Raw genomic sequence first — 24,004 nt, forward strand, 5'->3', positions numbered from 1 at the left:
ACTGCACTCAAGGGAAGCTCTCCTCAATCTGGAGAATGCTGACATCTGTGCAGTTACTGAAACATGGCTCAAAGCCACAGAAAGCACTCTGGAAGTGCATGGTTATAACACTTTTCATACATTTATACCACTCACTGAATATGAAAGAGCAAAAGACAGAGGTGTATCTATCTATATAAAGGATAAGCACAACTCAATGCTGATCAAATAATATCACATACTTGAGCTACTCGATGTCCAACTAACCATGAGAAAAATCCATTACCATATTCATGCTAGCTACAGGTCCCCACCATGAACTAGGAAAACCATTCATCATACCTGAAGTTACAAGACTCACTCACCATCCAGTCTAATAACATACTCATGGGTGATTTTTAACTGCCTCTTCATTAACTGGGAGGCATACATGACCACTGACATGCAGTACCAAATATTTCTTGACTTTGTAAATTCAAATGCCCTAGAGCAGCTAGTCTGCACTCACATTAGGGGAACAAATATCCTAGATCTGGTATTCACAAATATAGGAGAGTGCTGCAAACCCCCTCCCCCATGTGATGTCCCCTCTGGTAAGATCATATCACAAATATCACATAGCAGTCTGCCTTGAAATAAAGGTAAAACTAGTCCCCCACCTAGCCCCAGAAACTTTAAGAACTTCCCTAAGGTAAATTGCCTCCTTTTAAGGGAAGGCATAGCTAGTTTCCAAGCTCCTCGAAAGAAAATAGAGAAACCTATGCAGAGGTGTACACAACCCAGCTGAAACACTAAAATAAGTCACCTTGCTGGACCCCTGGTATTAATAGGTTGTACAATAAAAGAAAGAAATCCTGTCAAGAAGTGAGAAGGAATGTCTCCAATAGAGCAATAAGTACCTCAATGGTCTAACCAAGTGAATCAAGGAACTAGTCAGGACTCTGAAAGCAAACTTTGAGCAAATGGATAGCCAATTTGTTTACAGACAGGTAAAAACATAGCATCCAAAGCTGAGTATAACCGTAAGGCTTTTTTCAGTTATGCTCACAGTCTTGAGGGTAATACCCAACAATGTACAGAATTAGTTGTAGATGGCATCATCTAAACTCATCTGGAAGATATAATAAATCTGCTGGCCAACAAACTCAACACAAATTTCACCACCCTATCACCCCCAGTTGTCTTTCAAGAAATACCCTCCACCACACCACCACACCACCACCCATTATCACCAAAAAACAGGTTGCCACTGCTCTCTCTAAAGCTAAAAGCATGGCCTCAATGGGGCCTGACAGTATACCAGGTTCCCTCTTAAACAGCTTAAATCAGAACTTATCATTCCCATTAGGATCTCTGTTTAACCACAGCCTCTAGACTGGCTTGACAGAGTAGAGGACAGCGATAGTCATCCCTCTGCATAAAGGGGGACCAGGAAATTGCAGGCCATAAGTTTGACTAATCTTATATGTAAGGCCATGGAAAAATAATCATGGACATTATAAATAATGAAATAGAAAACCTCCAAACACTGGACTTTACCCAATTCGGCTTTGACAAGGGCAGGTCATACCTACTGAATCTCATGGATGATGTAGATCTCATGGATTTCTTTGAGAAAATCACTAAGACCAAGGATGAGGGTTAAAGAATACATAACACCTACCTCGATCTGGCCAAGGCCAAGGCATTGACACAGTTCCCCACTCAGGTATTAAAAATAAACTCACTAAACTGGACATAAATCCCCACATTACCAGATGGATAGACAAATTCACTCATGGACAGCACACATGTGGTTAAAATGAGTAACTCCAGATGCAGCAACAGGCCAGTTATTACTGGTGTGCCACAGGGCTCAGTGCTGGGACTAGTCCTATTTGAAATATACTTCTCTGAAGTTAAGGCTATTGTGGAAGGCCTCTGGATGAAAAGGTTTACTGATGGCTGCAAGCTGGGGGCAATCACTGAATCCCCCAATGATGTAGATAACCTTCAGGAGGGTCTGGATCAGACATGATTGATGCCAGGACCATGACCTAAAACTAAATGTGAAAAATGCATTATTATGCCCTTTGAGAATTCAAATATCCCTGCAAATTACAGCATCAATAGCATATCCCTTAGAGTATACTCAGAGATGAGAGATCTAGGTACACAAATAGATAAAGATAATAGCCTGAACTTTGACCACCATGTGTCCACAGTGGTGAGGAATTCTGTCTATGTGGTACAACTTATAAGTAAAGGTATGGCATGCAGATCCAAGGAAATTATAGTCCCACTATACTCAACCATCATTAGACTAATAATTGAGTACAGTGCACCATTTGGCATGTACTTGACTAGGCACTTACAGCAGCTGGAGGGACCTCGGAGGCCCAGGGAGAAAAGTTCCTGATGCATCACACTTTTAAAAGACATAATAGCAAAAACATAGTACATCACATTACACGCAAATCATGGTAGTACAATAGTGTTAAAAATCAAGCAATAATATTAAGATATATAAGTCTGAGAAATAATCTAAAGTAATACATATAAGGTGAATTAAGATCTGTGAACAGACAGCTATATCATATGATATGAGAAGAAAAGTAATAGGTACAAAGTATAAACAGAAACAGAAAAGAATGACAGGATTGGAGGGGAGAATGGACTGAGTGTGAAACAAAATGTTTGTTAGGTAAAGGTCAAGTCAAAGGATCAAATGGCTATAAACAGTGAAAAACTCAAGGATTGGATTCTAAAGTAAAGAAGCAAATTATTAGCAAGAGTGGTGGGTAAATAGATAACGGCGAAGGAGTTTAGGCTAGATTAGAACAGGAGCAGATTCAAAATTTGGATAAAAATTATTTTAAAGAGCATTTGATGGTCAGAAGATTAGTGTTTGTTCTAATGACTAGAGGTAGGGAGTTCAATTTTTTGGCTAAGGAGTAGAAGTGGTGGCTTTTCCAGATGATTTAGTAGCTTTATGTACTGAGAGGAATTTTTTTTCTCTGATCAGGGATGTCGTTTAGGGAAGTATTTGTGGAATATACCTCTTTTTTTACCTCTTATTCCTACATTCTTCTCTTAACTAACCACAGCCTCCTGTAATAATGAATTCACATATCTCATATCATCCTTAAAACTTTCAAACTCCTTAAAACTACCCAGATTACTACTAACAACAAGTCCTCAGAATGCCTCAGTCCCTTCTACAACCATTCCTTCAATCACTCTCTAAGCATTTTGCCAGAATCTGCCTTTAATAATAATACTTTTTTATCCACCCCATACTCTTTCCTTTTCTCCCATGTAATCCCCAAATCACTTTTGCCATGTCCTTATATTCTTTTTTTATAGGTTCTTAGGTTCATTTTTAAGTACTAGGCTAGCTGCCCTTGTGAGCCATTTTAAGCTGAGCTAGTTTCCTCAGTGAGATTCAAATCCTGTACCTCTTATATGTGAGGTAAACACCTTAACCATTATGCTAATCCCCAACCACTCTTCCCTCATTTTTTTACATTATTTTTTTCTTGCATCTCTTGATCCTGTTCCTAAACTACCCACTGTAAGATATTATCCTCAAGATCCATTACCTGCTTAAAGTCCAGCATACCCTGCACTCCCTCTTTTCACACAACCTCTCCATTGTGATTCTAGTAATTTTCCACTCCACCGAGGCCCTACAGAAACTTACTACATTATCTTTGTATCTCAGCAGTATTCTTATCTTGAGGGGTAATATCTATATATGTCTAAATAGATGTAACATTGGCTTCGTGATGAGACACCTCTGTTCTCCCTAACAAAGAGACCACCCTTCCAGACCTCTTACCAACAGTACTCCACCCAGACTTTTAGTGCTTCCCATTTCATTCATCCCATCTCCTGTACTTTAGGAACACCTTCACGTCAAGATACTTTCACTAGTTTATAAATCAGCAACCAAAGAACAAAGATGATAACTCATTATCTGTAAATATGAAGGATGCTGCAAGGTGCCAAATAAAGTCAGCTCAAGATGTTACATATATAAGTACTCCAGTATACGTTTATGTGTGTAGTCTATAGATTTTATTTATAAATTATACTTGTGTCTTTCTTTGAAAAAAAATGACACTATCATTACAAAGGAATTATTGTGCACTAGTTGCAATTAGCATAAAACAGCTATGAATGACCTTATTGGAATGCATGTGTAACAATCTTATTTTATACTTCTTTTTAGGGATCTAGATGGACACTGCAAGCTACTAGGATGAACCCTGATTTTGTAAGTAAAGCATATTACTTAAGTACAGTATACATTGTTCCAGGACTGACATAACTATAGTTACTCAGGATGATTCTCAAAATGTTTTACATTATATGATAATTAAAAGTTTAGAAGCTGTTCTACAGAAGCCAGATATTAATTACTTTTGTTATAATATATGACTTTGAAGGATCCTAAAGTTTGTTTCTCCCTTTTTAATTTCTCCAAATTGTTTGCGTTTCTAATACCATGAATGGAATGGATCCCATTCCTATGTCAAAGGATGATTAATGTTCATGAAATTAATATTGCTTCACTCTTTAATCTCAACCAAAAGTGCTCTTTGCAGCACCCACAACGTGCCCATTAATGACTCCTTTTGCAATTCGTATGGAGTTACATGTACTGGTAGCATATCTAAATATGATTGTAAACTATTTTTTATAAGACCTGTTGCTTCTACTACTATTAGAATTATCTGGGTATCTTTCTTCCACATTGTTCTCATTTCTGCTTGCAAATCCTGATATTTTATAACTTTGTATCTTTCTGTATGCAGGACACTATAGTCACCGAATTTAGTGATTTCAATGCTATTTTTGTCTTCTTTTCTTGGACCATTATATCCGTTTTTTTAGCATCTGTCTTTTGAACTGTTGGTAATTGATGATCCCATGTGATGTAGACTTCATAATTTTCTATGATCCTTTGTGGCTCATGTTTCCAGTGTTTTTCAGCCAATTCGATACCATAATGTTTGCACAAACCCCAGTGCAAATGTTTCCAATTCGGTTTTACAAAACCTGCATTTGTCTATTTCTCTCACATGTTCAATGAACTTTGTAAACCAGCATACATGTAGCCCACTATATTGGTCCGCCAATATTAACCTTTCATCTCTTGGTCTGAATTCACCTCTCCTTAACCATTCCTGTATTTGTTCCTGATCAACACGAGGTTCTTCCAGATGTTTTCTATACTTGTAAGTATATTTATGAATTTTCCACATTTCTTGTCTTCTCATCTGATCCTTCACCTTATATTCTTTCTTTTGTTTTTTTTTGGCACATTCAGTTGCTGCCTGATTTTTAGCTACTTCTGGTCTGATTTCCATTCTTGCTTGATGCTGATATGCTTCTGCTAGATTAAGCAGAGAAGTCATCTCAGATTTATTCACCTCATGTTTCAACAATTTCACTATTTTTGGTTCTTGTGTGGTCAGCAGATGTGTGGAGTCCCACGATTGTAGATCTATACATGTAATCAATTTCATGGAGGTCCATCCCTCCTTCAGAATGGGGGATATATAATCTTAGCATGCACTGATTTTTATAGATCATTTGGTGAGCATGAAGCATCCTTCTTGTTTTAATATCTAATCTATCCAACACATTTTGGGGCCAATCAATCACTCCAAAACTGTAAGTTATGACAGGAAGAGAAAATTGGTTTATAGCTTGGATTTTGTTCCTAGATGTCAATGTTTTCAGGATTCATTTAAGTCTTTTAAAGTATTCCTTGCTAAGTTTTATTTGCATTTGTTCATGTTTTATTGCTGATCCTTCATCAATCCCCAAATATGTATACACTCCCTCTTGCTCAAGTTCTTTTATATCACATTCTTGTCCCAAACTGATGTTTTCCTGGTGCTGCAGTTTTCCTGCTTTAAAGGTTGCTTTTGCACATTTATCAAGGCCAAATGACATTCTTATATCATCTGAAAAAGTTTTGACAACTTGCAGATCTATTTTCAGTACCTCATCTTATGAGCTATACAGTTTTAAATCATCAACAAAGAGAAGATGAGAAGTCTTTAGACTTTGTTGTTTTCTAGGAGTCAAATTATAGCCATGGCCTAGGCTGTTAAATAGTCAGCTTAATGGATTAAGGGCAGGGCAGAATAGCAGCAATGACAGTCACCTTGGAATATTCCCTCTTTGAATTTTTATTCCTAAGATAATAATTTGTTCTTTATCATAGCTTAATTGCAAAGTGGTCTTCTACTGTTTCATGGTCACTGTAATGTAGTTGATCAGTGTAGGATGTATCTTATACATTTTAACCACTTTTTTATCCATGAATGTGGGATACTATCAAATGCTTTTTTGTAGTCAATCCATGCTATACTTGGATTCTTCCCTTTTTTACAGTTTTCCACTATGACTTTATTTAACAACAAATGATCCTTTGTTCCATATGACTTTCTTTTATTGCCCTTTTGTTCTACTGCCATATTTGAGTTTTCTTCTAAATGACTATAAACTCTGTCGGCATCAATTCCCGTGTATAGTTTATACTTAGTCAGATGGCAGGTTATTGGTCTATAATTTTTAGGCTAGCTTGCAGGTTCACTCTTAAGTAGGAGCATTGTTCTTCTGTTGTTTCCCAGGTTGGTGTCTGTTTCGAGTGTGCATATAAATAATTCTTACTTATGGCTAAATCTTTGTGCAAAGATGTTAATACTTTTAGCCAAAAGGTAGGTATTGCATCTGGGTCTGGGGTTTTCCAATTAGAGGCTTTTCTTAATTTTATCTCAATCTCTCTAGCTGTTACTTCATCCCATTTCATATCTTGTACCTTTAAACTTCTTATTCTTTCTTTAATTTCTTCTATCCATTTAGCATCTTTGTTATGTTCCACAGGATCTTCATAGATATTTCTCCAAAATGCATCTATTTCTTCTTTTTTTGGCTGTCTTTCAATTCCTTTTACTTTATTTCCCAATTCACTATAAAAACGTCTTTGAGTCCTCAATAAATTGCTTATTTTGTACTTTTCCTTTATATTTGTCTTCATATCTTCTAAGTGTTTTCACCTGTGCTGAAATTTTTAGTTTGTTATTTCCGATAGTGCATTACAGATCCTGGTCTGTTCTAATACTAGGCATTGCTTTTATTACATCTATCTTTCTTAGTATTTTTGTTGATCTTTTCCCTCTTTTATAATCTTCTAACAGTGACACTTTTTGTCTTAATTGCTTTATAGTTTTCTCTATTCGATACTTCCATTATAGTATTTGATTTCTCCCCTTTTTCTCCCTCACTACCCTGTGTTCTTGTGGTAGAACTTTATCAGTTATTAATTTAGCTGCACAGCAATATATCCTGTTTACATCTGTTATATTGCATGGATCTCTATTGACAATCCTAATTACTGTGCTCATTTGTTTTATCAGACTTCTGACTTTTTTGGTTTTATTGACCTTCTGCAGTCTATTTCTTTCATTGATCTTAATATGTCTATGTCCATTAAATCAAGCAGCTCTTGTCTTAGCTCATTTTCTTCCAAAATGAGAGCACATGCCTTGTTTTCTATTTCCTGTATGCATTCGATAGAAAGTTCTATAGCATCGTCCTGTGGCACATTTTCTTCAATTTCATCCCCTGCCATCCATTGCTCTGTCATATGGGAACTCACTGGCCTATCACTCCTCAACATTGACTGTGTCAGAGTTTCCACAGTTTCTTGTTCTTCCCCTTGTTGTCTGGCTTCAAGTGGATATTTATACTGGTTTCCAGTGGAAGGCTCTAAAATATCTTGATATGGCACCTGACCAAATGCTTCCTGTTCCACTGGTTTCCCCTTAATTTGGATATCCATTGCTCCACACTGTTGTAGTGCCTTCTGCATTAGATTTTCTACAGTGAATCCTTCACTATGCAGGTGCTCCATAATCTCAATTTTTATTATCCATTACTAATCTCCTTTTCTACTTTTCATCTTTGTCTTCATATTTTTTGTATTGTAAAGTGTTCCATTTCCAGATTCCTTTGCCTGTATTTCTCTTCAAATATTTTTGGTGCTGCTTGTTTTGTATTGGTTAGTTTTGCTTTCTCCTTTGCATACATGTTACACCATATTAAATCTATTTTTCTTTCCTATGTCCATATTTCTTCTTCAGATGTCTCCTAATCTTCCTGCTTCTCCTTACTTTGGGGACTCACTCCATCATGCTGTGATGTAATCTGTGCTAGACCTTCTACATTAAATCCTTCACTTCGTAGGCATTCCATAACTTCAACTTCTATTTTTTTAACTTCTGCTTTACTAATCTTCTTTTCTACATTACATCTTTGTGATATTGTTTTTGCTTTTTAATTGTGAAATTTTCCATATCTGGAGCCTTTGCCTGTATTTCTCTTCTAATATCTTTGGGGCTACATTTTTTATATTGATTAATTTGGCTTTCTCCTTTGCATAAATATTGCACCATATCAAATCTCTCTTTCTTTCCCATGTCAATATTTCTTTTCTAAACTTTTCAAAAATATCTAGATTTTGTCGTTTATATTTTTGTACTTCTTCAGATCCTTTTTCCAAGCAGATCAAAGTTTCCTGATCTATACTGTTTTTCAAAAACCTGTTGTATTAATGAACGCAAATTTTCATTTGCAGCTTCTGACAGTTCTTCCTGTGGAAGTATCCTTCTTTCCTCTAGTTTTTCGCTTAATCTTTTTATATATCCTATGTCTGGCAATTCTGGGCTTTTTGCATAATAGTAACAATGCATAATTTCGTTCTTATCCTCAAAAGGCCACTCTATCATCTTTACGGCTCTTATTTGGCCTATCAGTTTTTGTAATTTTTGTGGACTGCTACTTCTTTCTACAACGGGGGGGGGGGGGCTCCTCCCCTGGGCCTGGCCTGGCCCCATTGTAGGAATGTTTCCATATTTTGAGGATTCTACACTGTCATTTTTTTCCAGTCCTGACACCAGTGCACCTACCAGGATTGGGCACTTTTTTATCCTGGGTCTTGTGCACCCAGCTATCTTTGTTTTTGACTTACATCTGTCCATGATATATGCTATATAAATACAGTCTATATATCAGTGTTGCCTTGATGAGATTTTGTGGAAAACAGAGTCCACCTCATGAAGGCACTCACCAAGACTTGAGGGTAAATTCAGTTTCAGCACTACCACTCTCCTTTGTTTTCTGACTTTTCATCTCTCAATTTGGACAGTTTCTCAGTGTGATCCAGTGGATGATTAGCTAGGATGTTTTTGTCTTACTCAGTGCACCAGAAATTGTAGCATTCAGAAATATAATGGGTAATTCAATAGCAATCCAGCCTGGAAGACCTGTCTAACTGATACATTGTTTAAGCACTGCAACACCAGAAAATAAGTGGCAGTTTTGGAAAACTAGAAGGCATGTGCACAACAATTTCCAATATACATCATTGTAAAGTCAGGCTGCAGCCACCGAAGAAGGAAATAATGTAACCCTTTCAACAAGTAGCCATATGTTTCCACAGAAGTGGAGTTAGACAGACTGTTGATAAAAAGAGAGATGATATGATAATTAAGCTCACTCTGCAGTAATATTTTACTTTTGGTGAAGGGGAAATGCTGCTGCTGAAATTGGCACTTAAAAGAAACTCAGTTGAGAAAAGTGAATGCTAGTATCTGAAAGACATTCAGTTCCACTCACATTTAAAGTAAGCACCTGTCAAAAGAAGATACAAATAATTTAATAAACAGTACTACTCTCAAATGAAAAATGGGCAGGCTTTACAAGGAATCCAAAACTCATACATACATACTTAAAACTTGCAGGTATATGTAACAAATAAACTTTCATATTTTCATCAAACTGTGATTATTAACTGTCAGGGAAACAAATGAGAAAATATTCTCTACATATTGGCTTAGAATTGTGAAATTTTAGAGAGTGTGGGATGTGTTAGTTCTGACTTCTGAGATTTGAGATATAAAGTATAAGCCAATGAAATTATTTCTTATTAAGTCTGAACTGTAAATAAATGTAATTGTTATGTTCTCTCAAGTGTGGTTTAGGAAAATGGCCTTGTCTTTATATAATCGAGGACATCCATTCTTCTCTTATGTGTTAAGTCTTTTTCCTTGGATTAATATTGTGTTATTTGTTGCCCTGCTTTGAGAAATATTTTTTGGCTCCAGTATAAATGTGATAAACTCCTTATTTTGTTAGACATGGGGACATATTAAGTGTTTTTGTATATAGCATATATTGTATATATGCTCATTGACACTGCATGATTTTTAACACAGTTTGTTTCCATAACTTAGAAAGGTATAGAAAATTATAGGACACTTCTCTTACTTGGATTAGCACAATAAGACCAAAAACAGAAGGGATATTAAAAAATAAAACAGAAATGCAGAAATAAAATCCTTTAAGTATTGCCAAAAAATGGAAGAGTTTGCTAGAAGAAATATATTGTATCAAACACATTCTTAACTGATTTTCAGTTGAATACATTTTGTCAAAATGTACTTTTACCGAAAGACTTTCAGAGCGCTCATCATTAATGTACTCATAATACTTTGTGCTTTTCTCCCCAGACCTCCATTGAAAAGGGACAATTTGCTCACCTAAACTTTTCCAGTTAACAAATGCAAATAGATATATAAATAAATAAGCATGTAAGTAAGTAAATAAATAAACAAATTAGTGGATGTAAGGTAAGTCTCATAATGGGAATATAGTGAGAGCCTAAAATATATTTGTCCAAATGGTATTTTACCAAAAGGCTTTTGTGCTCCACCTGCCTAACTAATATGGTTACATTATTGGAATCTAGTTTATTTTTCCAAAATTTAGTCAAGACATAATCTCCCAAAACTCAAACTGCTTGAACATAACTGAGTGAGACTATACTAACTAAACGCCACCTACATGGATGAAAATACATATTTCTGCAAAAGGCAAGCTCCCCTGAACTCCTTATCTAGCAAAGTCCACACACTCTGAATTTATATATGATTGTTTAACAGTGGCTTACATTAAATGAGCTCTATTGTTTCTGAATAGCTAAAGCAGCACTAACTTGCATTTGAATCAGCATCAGCTAAACTCAGGAAAAGAGGGGATGCATAAATTTCCCCTGCAGCTGAGGCTCTGAATGATACACAAGGGTCAGTTGTGTAGCTACAAAGCTGGCAGATAAGTGGTACAGATGAGACTTGCAACAGTGTATGCAAGTTTTGTCACTTAGGGGCAAGAAAAAAGGCGAGATACATATGACAGCACTGAAAGATACTTAATAAACTTTGTTAAGCACCATTTTTGGCACTCAGTTATGTCACTCCATGTCCGACATAGAACAGTTCAGCAAGCATAATCTTATCTCAAGTTTGAATAATAATAAAAGTAATAATAATAATAATAATAAAAATAATACTATGATTGAAAAGAAGGGCAACAGTCAGCTTTGTATGGTGGCCGTATTATAACCTAACATTTCCCACACTGCCATTAGTAATGTCTGAACAGAATAATATATATATATATATATATATATATATATATGTTACTTTCATACAATCTGTATAGTTGCATCTAAAGAAAGAAAGAAAGAAAGAAAGAAGCTACAGATTTATATGTCTTGATGTGACAGATCAGATTGCCTAAGAAGATGCAGCCCTGATTTGGGGCAGACTCCATCAGTAATTGGTCTCATAGAGGCTAAGTATACCATGGGAAAAGGAATGCTGACAATTGACATTAGAATTGTATTCTAAGAAAAAAAGGTCATTCCAAAATTGATAGGCATACCTCCAAGGTTTATCAATAAAGAACTGTTAATGTCGAGCAAATGAGTGATCATGTTCTACCCATTGTAAGCTATATTTCAAGTGTAATGCAGTATTTTCTGAATATTTTAAATATGATGAAAATTGTAATTGTTTTATGTATTTTTCTGTTTCAGGGTACATTTGTTTTGCAACCGGATCACATGCAGGTATTTTGACGTTTTGCACTGCATATTAAATGTTCAACTCTTAGAGCATTCTTGCTGATATATTGTTTATTGTTTGTTCATTACAGACTTGTCCTTCATTACTCATTTGTTACTTTACTTTTGTATTTATTCATTAAATATCTACAGTTTCTTCTACTGTGAAAAACAAATTATCTGTCTCCTTAGCCTTGAAAGAATACATCAGTCAGTTACTCAGAAAATGTGATTGTATTTTAGATATGGATAACTTCATCACAGCTACAAACAAGTCAGAGAGATGTTATATCAAACTTAAATGCACGCTATATCTTCAGCTAAATGTAGACTTTAGAAAGATATATTTTGTAGCTTGGAAGTCATGTGCATTGTAAGGATATAGAAAGATCCCTCTTAACCCGATTGTGGGAAAAAGAATAGACCCTTTGCCACTGTTTAATTAAAAGCTTTAATTAACTAGCTAGTTTATTGAAACTATAACCATAAATATATTGGAACTGCCACAGCAAATACTTTAGATGTCTGCCTTTAAAAAGCCCTTGGCAGATATGAGGGATGCATAATCTGTAATGCTTAAGAATTTGGATGGGGAAGCTATCCACGTATAAAATGTGGTATGTATGTAGTGAGTATAAAGCTACATGCATATATTAAGAAACTATGAACACCTGATTTATACTTCTTCCATTTTTGTCATTTAAGGTAGGCATGTGACCCAATACAAAATTTAGTAACAAAGGTCTCTAGTACAGAATGTGGATGAAAGAATATGTAATACAAATAGTAGAGCTGCACAGTATGGGGGACCACAAATAACCGAGGTGAAAGTAACAGTTTTGCCAGGTTTTATAACTGATTGCAAAGCAGAATGGGGTGTCTCTAATAACTTTATAATGTCACTCACAAGACTGAAATACATTAAGAGACTGGCTTCCTATAAAGCAAAGAATGGCATTTGGTAAAGAGACATTTTGAAACAACCTGATAGAAACCACATTTAAATAAAAGCTCATTTGATTGAAACTAATTTAGGAAAATGTGGTATAGCAACATAATGCAGAGTTATACCCTAGTAGGACTATATGTAAATGTTTACCTGTCTGATTGTGAACATAGCAATCAGAGTTATGAACAGATGATCACTATCAATGTGATTTCTATTTGTGTATTATCAGTGAATCAATGTTTGTGTGGTATTTTCTCTTTTCTCCATGGCTGTCTGACCATAAAGTTAGCATATTTATGCAAATGTAATGTAGTGGAGATGGAGCATGAAAGAGAACAATGTATGTCCCATTGTCTGATATTTTTCTACTAATCATGGTTCAACAAGATGAGTGTTCAATTATATGAGTGCTCTATCAGTTAGTCTCACTAAAGTCTGATTCTTCCAAAAGTCATTCGATAATGTTATACAGACCTAAAAATGAATTACATAAACATCTGTAGGTAAATTGTGCCTGTGCTGTGTACACTGCTGCCTTAGACAAACAACTTCAATAAATGTTAGCAGTTATCCAATAGTCTTATGAAGTAGTTGTGAAATATGTTTCCTGGATACCACACTTCTAAGAATCAAATTATGATGCAGACAGAAGAAAATATGTGGTCTGTTATGTTTTCCTGAGTGTACAAATTCCCCCCAAAACACCTATACCTCCCCATCCTCACCTCATTACATTCTCCTCCACCACAGGCATCCTTAAACTCTTGTTGACTTGTAATTCCTCTGCCACTGTGTTACAGGGCTCCACCGTACTCTCCAGGAATGAGAATTTATTTGAACATGTTTTGAACTCTTTCCCTTACTAGGTTCTATACATGTTCCCTCTTCTTGTCTGACCTTTGGCAATAGCTCCATCCTTCATATTCACTCTCACAAGGCTTCAGACTCAATTCATATCTTCCCTTCTCTTCTTTCCTCTCTTCGAGGGCGTACAATGTCCGGTTGCTTAAGTCTTTCTGTATACCGCAGCTTCTCCATTCCATTCAATATTCTTGTAAGTTTGTATTCTCCTGCTCATGACCACTCAAAATGGACACCTTACTTCAGATGTGACCTTATCAGTGATCAGCACATCAGAAATATGATTTCAGCATCTGTGGAATCCATTCCCAGTGCTATATTTCCCTGTATCCATTTGAGCTTTGTCTTTTCATCTTCACATTGCACTGCACCGTTCATTCTGCAAGTGATCCCCACCCCTAGATCTTTTTCCTCTTCTGTACTTCATGTTTCCATACTTTTAAGCATGTACATTTTTTCTGGACTCCTTCTCATAAAAAAGTGCATAAACTGGTGCCTCTTTGCATTAAAACCCAGCTGCCACTTTTCTATCTGCCCTGAAGATACATCAGGTTTTGCTAGATACTACACCCACCATCTGGGATAACAGGGCCATTATTATTTTTTTAGTATTCAGTTAATGGAAATGACCCACAATACTCTTTTTGTCAGTACTGAGCAGTGCTTTCAGAAGATATTTTTTATAGCAGTTATCCAGCTTAATGCAGTTCATATCTGAGAATGGATATCCATTGTCCAGGTCATATAAAATGTGTTTGATAACGCATTTGCAACAAGCAAGCCAGAAGCAGATTATAAAAGGTTGGCAGCTTGCATAGATGAAGTAGTTTGCTCAAGTAAATAAATAATATACCTTTACATATTGTTATTTATGCATAATACAAGCAAGCCTTTTGCACATTGCTTTTAAACTGCCCCAGAAGTATTAACAAATAATGTTTATCTCTTATCAAAAATAATATATTAAATGTTTTCAGTGAGACATGACTATATGTAAACTACATGTTTTTTCTAATCTCATGAGGCAGAAAATTCATGAGCCATATGGTAAATTAGGGCTTGATATTGTATAGCTTACATTTCAGTGATTAGCAAATAAAGTTTAAATAATTCAAACCTCAAGAAATTTTTTTCTGTTAGATTCCTAGTGAGATCATATTTGCACTTTGCATTAGAAAGTATATATTTTAGTAAATAAATTAACTAAAACATTTACTTGAAATCTGTATGTTAACAGCATATTTTTAATTTTCTTAGATACTGAAGAGTCCTACCATATTGATAATGGTTTAATGTGTTTTGCTTACAGTCCTTAAATCCACTCTTAATTCTTGTATTCATCCCGATCTGTGACTTTGCCGTTTATCCTCTGGTGAATATGTGTGCTAATTTCACGTAAGTATCAGTATTTTTAATAAACAAGTGTGAGTTACTCATTTATACTATTCATGACTAGTTATTAATAGTTATTAATTCATAATGGTTGTATAATTCTTGTTTAGGGAGAAGTCACTAGACACTTCATTGTTGCATGAAAGCAAAATTCCTTTAGAATATATACATATGCTTATATCAAGAATACACAAAAATACACAGCTACCTTTATCTCATTGTCCATATTACATATATGCACGTGTGTGTCTGTGTGTGTGTGTGTGTGTGTGTGTGTGTGTGTGTGTGTGTGAGAGAGACACACACACACACACACACACACACACACACACACACACACACACGCAAGTAGCATAACCACAGAGCTAATATGTTTAGTAAGAAAGTAGGTATGGGAATGCAATGATACACAGTCATGGACATGTAGAAATATAACCCCCCTCACAAATATTTGTTGCTCTGATGTTAATATACTAGCATTAAATAACAATGCAACTCTTCATTATTGTATAGTTTTAGTATATATTTGGATGCAGCGTAGTACATGGTATAGACGTCAGATATTTTACTTTTCAGTCTTTGATTCTCTGTTATGCACCCAGGGAAATGGTTACAGTACTAAAGAAATCAGGAATGATACATGATTATGAGGTGTCCTGTATCTTTAACAGGATATTGTACATTTCATGTGTCCTGTATCTTTAACAGGATATTGTACATTTCATGTGTCCTGTATCTTTAACAGGATATTGTACATTCCATGTGTCCTGTATCTTTAACAGGATATTGTACATTCCATGTGCCCTGTATCTTTAACAGGATAGTGTACATTCCATGTGTTCTAAATGGTTCAAAGCAAGCAGAGCAGCTATGCACAGACATGTAAATGGAATTTGAGGTATGCTAATTTCTGTTACAGTAGCAGAACAGTAATTTGCTACAAAAATCTAATTTGAATTCTATTTTTTCCAAGACTATTCCAATTTCATACAAATTCAGAGTAATCTATTTCTATCATATTGATTATTTATAGCCCATGATGACATAACCCACACCACTTAAACACTTGCTGAGACTCTCAGACCCATAAAACAATGCACACACACACACACACACACACACACACACACACACACACACACACACACACACACACACACACACACGGTTTGGTTAACAAATGCACTTTGGTCAACTAAATGGATGATAGCTGTGCAAGACTGCACAATTCTCGGGTCATGAGTGGGAATATTCCCTTTCCCCAATTTTGTGTGACCTTGGACTTAGTGTACATAATTAGCAGGGTTTTGGGGGCATAGCACCACACATGCGGGTTCAGGGGGACTTGGCCCCTTCAAAAAATGATTTTTATTTTTTTTATATTAAGTTTAGCATGTACTGAGATGGTTTCTCAGTGCATATGTAGTATTGCATAGAGTAGACATTCACGTTTTGATGTATTATGGTTTCCATTTTGGACATTGACAAATGTGATTGTCAATGTATGCTTAGATAATCATAGATAGACAGATAGATAGATAGATAGATAGATAGATAGATAGATAGATAGATAGATAGATAGATAGATAGATATGCATATATGTGTATATTATGATTGTGACATAGCACTGTTTAGAAGTGTGTCCTTTGGTATTAAAAGTTTCGGAAAATACACCAACATGTGCTCAGAGACAAAGACCCCCCCCTTAGAATTTCAGTGAAGATAAGGAAGAAAAATCCATCTTCTTTAAAAGCGAGAGACTTCTCATTACTGGGAGGAAGATGAAGACTCTCACCAGAGGAAAAGAAGAGATTCAGAGAGTATTTCAATAGACAGAGGTATTTTTGCCTCAGAGAAGTAAAATATAGTGGAAGACAGGTTCAGGTCTGGAAAGCTTGGACAGCATTTCTGTACCTGGAGAAGGAATAGAGACCGAAAATGAAAGATTTATTTGTTTATTTATTTATTTATTTGACTTTTTACCTGGGTAGCCAATTTTCTCAGCCTAAGGCCAAAAACTGGCCATTCGTCAAAATAAACAAGCGTACAGTTTTATTTATTTATTTAATCATCTCATTTAACACATAAGTGACATTTAAACAATACAGTGGTAAAGCAGTGCTTTGGATACAAAGTAAATCTAATTTATTAATTTCTAATATATACAACAGTATCAGAATATTTAAGAAAGCAGAATAAATTAGAACCGTGAAAGGAGCAAAGGATCTTAGTATTTGAGTTAGAGTGCAGAAGTGTTAAAGTAGACTTAAGTGGTGTGCCCTAAGGGGTTAACAGGTACATTCTTCTTGTATAGCTTAATGTGAATTTAGTATGGAGTAGAACTTGGAATAACTGGATGAGGCTTTAATTTCAGATGGGTTTACTATGTTTGGACCCAAGAACTGAAAAGGCATGGTCAGAGATATGTAGCTGGATTATGGGAGTTGTGTTTTAGGGTTACAGTTTCTTAGAATGTTTGTGGGAGTATACCTTATTAGTTTTGAGGTTAAAAGGGACAGTATATTCATGCTGGAGTTTGAATAGTTGAGATCCAAGCAGCAGGTCTGCTCTTTGATTAACTGGGAACTAGTTTTCCTCTTTAAGTGTTATACAGTGATGTTCATTTCTTGGGGAATGGGTACTAAATCTGCATATTTTGTTTTTTAGTGGTTCAGTAGTGGTGGAGTTTTTAGTAGAAACTGTTGATATAATAGTAAGTCTGAATTTGAGTGGAATACATTTTCTTATTGCAGACCTGGTGGAGTGTGAAAAGAAATGGGATATTTTTGTGCCCAGAAAAGTAGGGGATTGTTTTTTTACATGTATTATTAAAATGCAGGTAGAAGTTGATTAAGGGGGATGTAACTAAAGATACTCAAAAGAGGAGACTTACTCTAAAGAATGGTTGTTGTGATCATAGATTATTACAATTTTCTTGGATATGTTGAGTTTTTGTTTAGTCCCCCAAAAGCAAAGGTTTAGTTTGGATGTATTTAGTATGCGTTTTTAGTAGTAATCCATTCACTGAGGAGATTAAAGTCAGATTGCAGATCTTGTTGTAAGGTAGTTAGGAAATGGTTGGATTGGTAGAGGACCATGTCACTTGCATATAGACGGGCAAAGGTGAACTATTCCAAGGTTAGAACTTGGCAAAATGTTAATGCACTGAAACTGCCTGAGAAACACATTCATTGATCTGGCCCTTCTCTGATTGTAATGAAGTTCCTGTTCACTATGTTTCAAGACGAACTGTATTCGAATCTTTTTTGGCACTTTATAAGCATGTGACTTCTTCTGTTAGATAAAACAGACTTAAAAGCAAAATGTCAAAATGTGTAAACTAAAAACAAATTGCTTAAAGCAAAACTCAAGAAAGTAGGAATGCAGTTAAGACCAGTACTCAGATTTTAGCTCACACTGAAATGTTTTATGAATTTACAGCCCTATTGAAGAAGCAAGATACATTGACCAAAGGTATATAATGGAGGAACTCTGAATGTATAAATAAAGAAAAACTGTGTGCGTACAAGTGAGGATCTTGAAAAGGCTGCGAGTAAAGAGGTACAAAGATATAAACAAGAACTGAAGGCATATATAGGTTCTGAAAGAGGAATTTGAAAGGAATGAGAACGTGCTAATGTGCTTTAGGCAGAGTTTAAGACACTGACTGAACAATTACAAGTCTCTAAAAGTGCAAAGAATAGCAAATCACATTGCTGTGACAGATCTAAAAAAGAATGTGATTCTCTCAAGCAAAAAGAGAACAGCAAAGTAATTCTTGCCCTGAATCCTCTGAAGACAACCAAATGTGACTATGCTATATATAAAACTAGTGAGTATGAAAGTATTGTAGAACAAACAAGTATAGAACCTAAAGTTATAGAAACAAACTTAAGAAAAACTAACACTGTACAATATGCCTTGTTTCTACCTAATGTAGAATGTAGTCCAGGCTTGGAACCTTAATAAAAGACTTACTTCCTGCATTTGATATAAATTCTACTCAAAGGCACACACTTAAAAATAAAAAGGGCATGAAGAATTGTAATTGTGTTGCTTTGTTTTTTTTTTTTTCACAACAAGAAGAGGAGGGTATTCCTGCAAAAGAAACCTCACTCATTTGAACCAGTTACAGAGATGCATCCCATGAAACACAATTATATCATGGAAAATGAACTTATATATAAAGAAGGAGAAATTATGTTCAAGTATAACCATGTTCTGCTGTAACATAGGCAATATGTTACAGCAGAAACAGTACCACACTAAAGTCAGATTTGGTGAACGAAAACATATGAATTATGGCACACTCACAAAGTCTGTTATACAGGAACTAGATTAAAGTCAGGCAATGAAACCTGAAGACAAACGTGTGCAACAGAGGGTGGGTAATGACACCCATAACACCCAAGATAAGTCCTCCTGTGAAGTGTTTAAACATCATGAGATGGAAAAACATATGACACAGCAGCCTAACAAATCCGAAGTCCAAGTCAGCAACCTTGAGATATGCTGCACCAAGTTATGTTTTAACTAACAGAGGAAGTCACATGTTTATACAGTGCCCAAACTGACTAACACAAATCATCCTAAAAAACAAATGAGCAGGGTCAAATCAATGAATGTTTTGCTCAGCCGGTTTCAGTGCTTGAAAAGTTTGCCAAGTCCAATGTTGCTATTGTACCTTTTACTGAGGTGTTTAAAATAAAGAAAGTTTGCTAAGAGAAAGTCAGTAGTCTTAATTTTCTACACAAAGAGTTTGCTGACTTAAATATATCTTTAGTGCCTGAAGCTTCACTGGAGGTTATCATGAAGAATAACAGGAACCTGGAGAAGCCAATTTTGCATATGCATCTGTAAATGAAAGAACTGCATCTGCAAATGAAAGAAATGTTATCTAAACATGAAAGAACTACAAAACAAAAATAATTAACTCTTTTATAGTGCTCATAAGACTGAGAAAGACACATTCATCAAACTTTAATGAAGCTGTAATGGAGATCAAAGGTAGCGGGAAAAAGCAATTTGAACAACTGCAGGTCCCAGAAGGACATAAACAAGAAAAAAAAACATTACTGATAAAAGGACGTGACCAAACATCGCAGTCTATAACTGAACAATGATGTATGAAGGTGCAAGACATTTTGAGTAAGCACTAACCTGAGATGGCAAATGTGAAAGCAAAATTAAATGATGTTCGATCTAGTATGTTACAAGCTGAGAAGATACAAGAGGACCTGAAAATCTGCTGATATGAGATCAAATATGCAAAGGTTTACAAACCAAGGACATATCAATCACTACTTTAGGGGCAATAGAGATTGTGATTATGGAAATGGTACAGAAAATGGTGAGAATATAGAAAAAGAAAATTGAGTTAATTTTGACTGCCACTGACCTCACCAAGCAGACTAAATGGGAGCTCATGTGGAAAATGCAATTATGGCAGATGTAGACATGACACTGCTGGTAGTCATGGCAGATGTGGACATCTAGAAGAAGTAGCATTACCATCAAGACAGGGATCCAACTACAGTGGACATTGGCTTTTAAAATGAGGAGCTCATACCACCAAGTATGAGCTAGATGGGGGAAGTATGTGATATACTATCCCTAGATGTTTCACATGTTGTATTGAAAGATGCAGAAAGTACACCAAGTAATGTTCAGCGCTAGAGCAAGCTCTTAGAATTCCAGAGTGGAGAAGGAAGAAATGCTTCTTTCTTTTTAAAAAAGATACTTATTGTTAGGAGGTGGCTGAAGACCCTTACAAGACAGTAAAATACACAGAGAATACCATGGCAGACAATGGTACTCTGGCTGTAGGGAAAGCAGAATGCAGGGAAAAAACAGGATACCAGACAGAGCAGCGAAGCTCAGAGGAGAAGGCTGGGGCAGATAACAGTGATTTAATAGCCCCTGGTAATCTTTCAGCTGAGCCTGTGTAATACCCTTTATCTGTGTCTTTCTAATACTGAATCCTGAACTTGACAGGTTGTAGCATGTGAGGGAATCAGCATCTATACTTCTTACCAGATGTGCTATATGCCTATGTTACCACTATCCTGCATTCCCTGTAATGACTTTCAGTTGAACATAAATGCACTCAAAGTCCTTGTGATGTATTTAGAGCCCTACTTGCTCATAGTCTAAACTATTTAAAGGAGTTTCTGGTACTATACATACCTTTTGCAATCTCAGCTCAACTGCCTTGGGGCTGGTAGTAATCCCTAGACTGATGCTCGAGTCCTCTAGGATGAGACTCTTTCCTCATCAGGCCCCTGCAGAGTTCACTGCCTTCTCAGCTCCTTGTGTGTTCATCTGAATCTAGCTTCAGGAGATACATCTCTTTCATAATGTCTTTGGGAGCCTTTGTGATTTTACCTAGTATAATATGACTTCCATAAAAAATGTTACCTGACTGTCACAACTGATCCCAGATACTTAAACTTTATTGAATGCAAGCTTTTGGATCCAACATAACCTTCTTCAGACCATAAAAACAGTTTAAAACAAGATAGGAAAACAAAGTAACAACCAAAGAAAATTTAGGCTATATGAAAATGTGTGGGGTGATTTGAGATTTGCTTGAAATGAAGCAAAATAACTATGTGTAAAGGGAATTCTATCCCCCACAGTGGTCTGGACTGCCTGTAGTAGCTGCTATGTCAGTAAATGATTCAAGGAAACTCCCAGTCAAAATAAAACAAAATTTGTTGTTTTATCACCTGTATACAGAGAAATTAACATCAGCGATGACACTTCCAGTGCAAACTGGCTACATACCACAAATTAGGCCCTAACATATTAAATTACTCATTTTAGGTCAATGAAAGTCTCTGCAGAAAGTCCTTAGTCTGTAAACATTTTGCAGAGTCCTGTAGTACAACTTGTCCTGGGTCCTCATAAAAGCATGTTATTACTTCATGGTTGACTTATCCATTGCTTTTTGCTTGAAATGGCAAGTGCCCTACTTCCCACTAGTTCAGTCCCAGTAAATAGCATTACCTTCTCTGAATCCTAATTCTAATTATAAAATCCCCTCTGAGTCTCAAAAGCCAAGCTAAAACCATGCTGCCTAACCCTAATCCTAAAACTCCTTCTCACTGCCTAAGCATAAATTCCCCTCCCCCTCAATAAACCTAAATTTCCCAAGTGCTCTCTAAACTTAGCTTCTTTAATTGCTCCCTAACCCAAAACTCTCTGATCCCTTATGGATTCTAAACTACCCCCTGTGCTCTAAACCTAAATTCATCAATTGCTGCCTAACCTTAAACTCCTCTCCCATTCCCTAAATCTAAACTATCTCCTGCCCCCTAGACTCAAATTCCCTGATAAATGTCTAAACCTAATTCCAAGTCACTCTTCCTAACTATATCACTAAATTCCTTAGTTGACACCTAAACCTATCAGTTAAACTCCTACTCCCTCCATCCTGCTCCCATTGGCTACATCTTCAGGAAGCAGCAGCTCCACTGTCACTGCACAAATGCCACACGTTGCCAGAATACATAGTCAGTTTTAAGTGCTGCAAAGTACTTAAGTTCTACTCTGTGAGACTAGAGTCTGCGAGCAGCTGGGACTAGAACACTGGTTCCAGACCCACTGTCATGTTCAGCCACAGTACTTTCAACTAGAGTCTCTAAAATATATAACTCTGTCACAAATGAAATAAAAGTTGTACAAAATTCTTTTTTATGTGCGGTAAAGCCACAGTAATGGCCAGATACTAAGATATCTTGGGAGTGGAGTAACACACCATGCTGAACAGATACTTCATGTCTGATTTCAAAACATATGCCTCCACCAGTCTCCAGTCAGTGTATGCTAATAGTGACTGGTGAAACTCTAAGGCTGATTCCAAAAGTGGAATTAGGCTCACTAGTTAGACTAAAGTCATTATTGTCCATTGTTGAAACTCACCAAAGAACAAGATGACTAAATGGAGAATCCCATTCATGTAAATGGGAAGTATCAGAAAAGCAACAGCTCCACCTGTATGTGGGACTAGGTAATACAGGTAGTACCTACTGGCAAGCCAGACTGCCCACAGTAGTTCCACAGATAGTTGGAAATGTACTGCAATAGTCGGAAGATGAGGATGTGGAAGCCTGACTCAACATCCCCTGAATGCCAAGTTTTTTGTAGTCAGTATAACATTAAACTTAATAAGGCCTTATTAATTTAGGCAATTCTACTCTTGTGTCCCAGCTCAAATGTGGCATTTCCCTATTTGTATCTAATGTAATATATATTGCTTGACATTATTCTAACTTTGTGTTTGCAACTTGTTACAGTGCAAAAATAATCTATCAAATAGTTTGATTTTCACTTCATCTTGAACATTAAGAGCAAGTCAAACAGATGCAACTTGTCACAATGTAGAAAAATACATCAACTGCTTCCATTTTCACCTCAACTTCAATATTAGGAGTAAGCTCAACAGCAAGAAAGAATCATCCAGTGAAATAAAAGTCTAACTCTTTCCTTAAAATAATGCAATATATATCATGTACCAAAGGAACGTAACGATACTGTAATAAATATTAAAATTAATAAGCAGTAAAATTAGCAGCAGAGTATTATACACATTTTGAAAAAAATTATAATTGACTGGCAGTTGTTGATTGTTGAAATTCTGAAGAAGGGGTAAATATTCAGTAAGTAGTACATAAAGCTGTAGACAGCAAACATCAATATTCAGCATGCAGAAATAAATGTATTATATACACATCTTATGTCAGACTAACTTCTAATTAACAGCAAATTAATAAAGTAGATATAAGAAATTTGAAGGAAATAAAGCAATAGTTTTGACTGCATATCCCAGAGGTTCCTGCTATGATAAGAGTTGATAAAG

At 35.9% G+C, this 24,004-nt stretch overlaps 1 protein-coding gene across 1 annotated transcript in view; it reads left to right on the top strand.

Moving 5' to 3' along the window:
• The window catches only part of LOC122804006 (solute carrier family 15 member 2-like), a 748,008-nt gene that overhangs the window by 322,566 nt on the left and 401,438 nt on the right, over window positions 1-24,004 (top strand). The window contains exons 11-13 of the mRNA XM_044073688.1: window positions 4,193-4,237; window positions 11,915-11,947; window positions 15,061-15,146. Coding sequence (XP_043929623.1) covers window positions 4,193-4,237; window positions 11,915-11,947; window positions 15,061-15,146 — 164 coding nt within the window. The remainder of the gene's footprint in view (window positions 1-4,192; window positions 4,238-11,914; window positions 11,948-15,060; window positions 15,147-24,004) is intronic.

This window comes from Protopterus annectens, chromosome 6.part0, assembly GCF_019279795.1.
Source record: "Protopterus annectens isolate FY-2018-M chromosome 6.part0, PAN1.0, whole genome shotgun sequence".
NCBI classification, from domain to species: Eukaryota; Metazoa; Chordata; order Ceratodontiformes; family Protopteridae; genus Protopterus; species Protopterus annectens.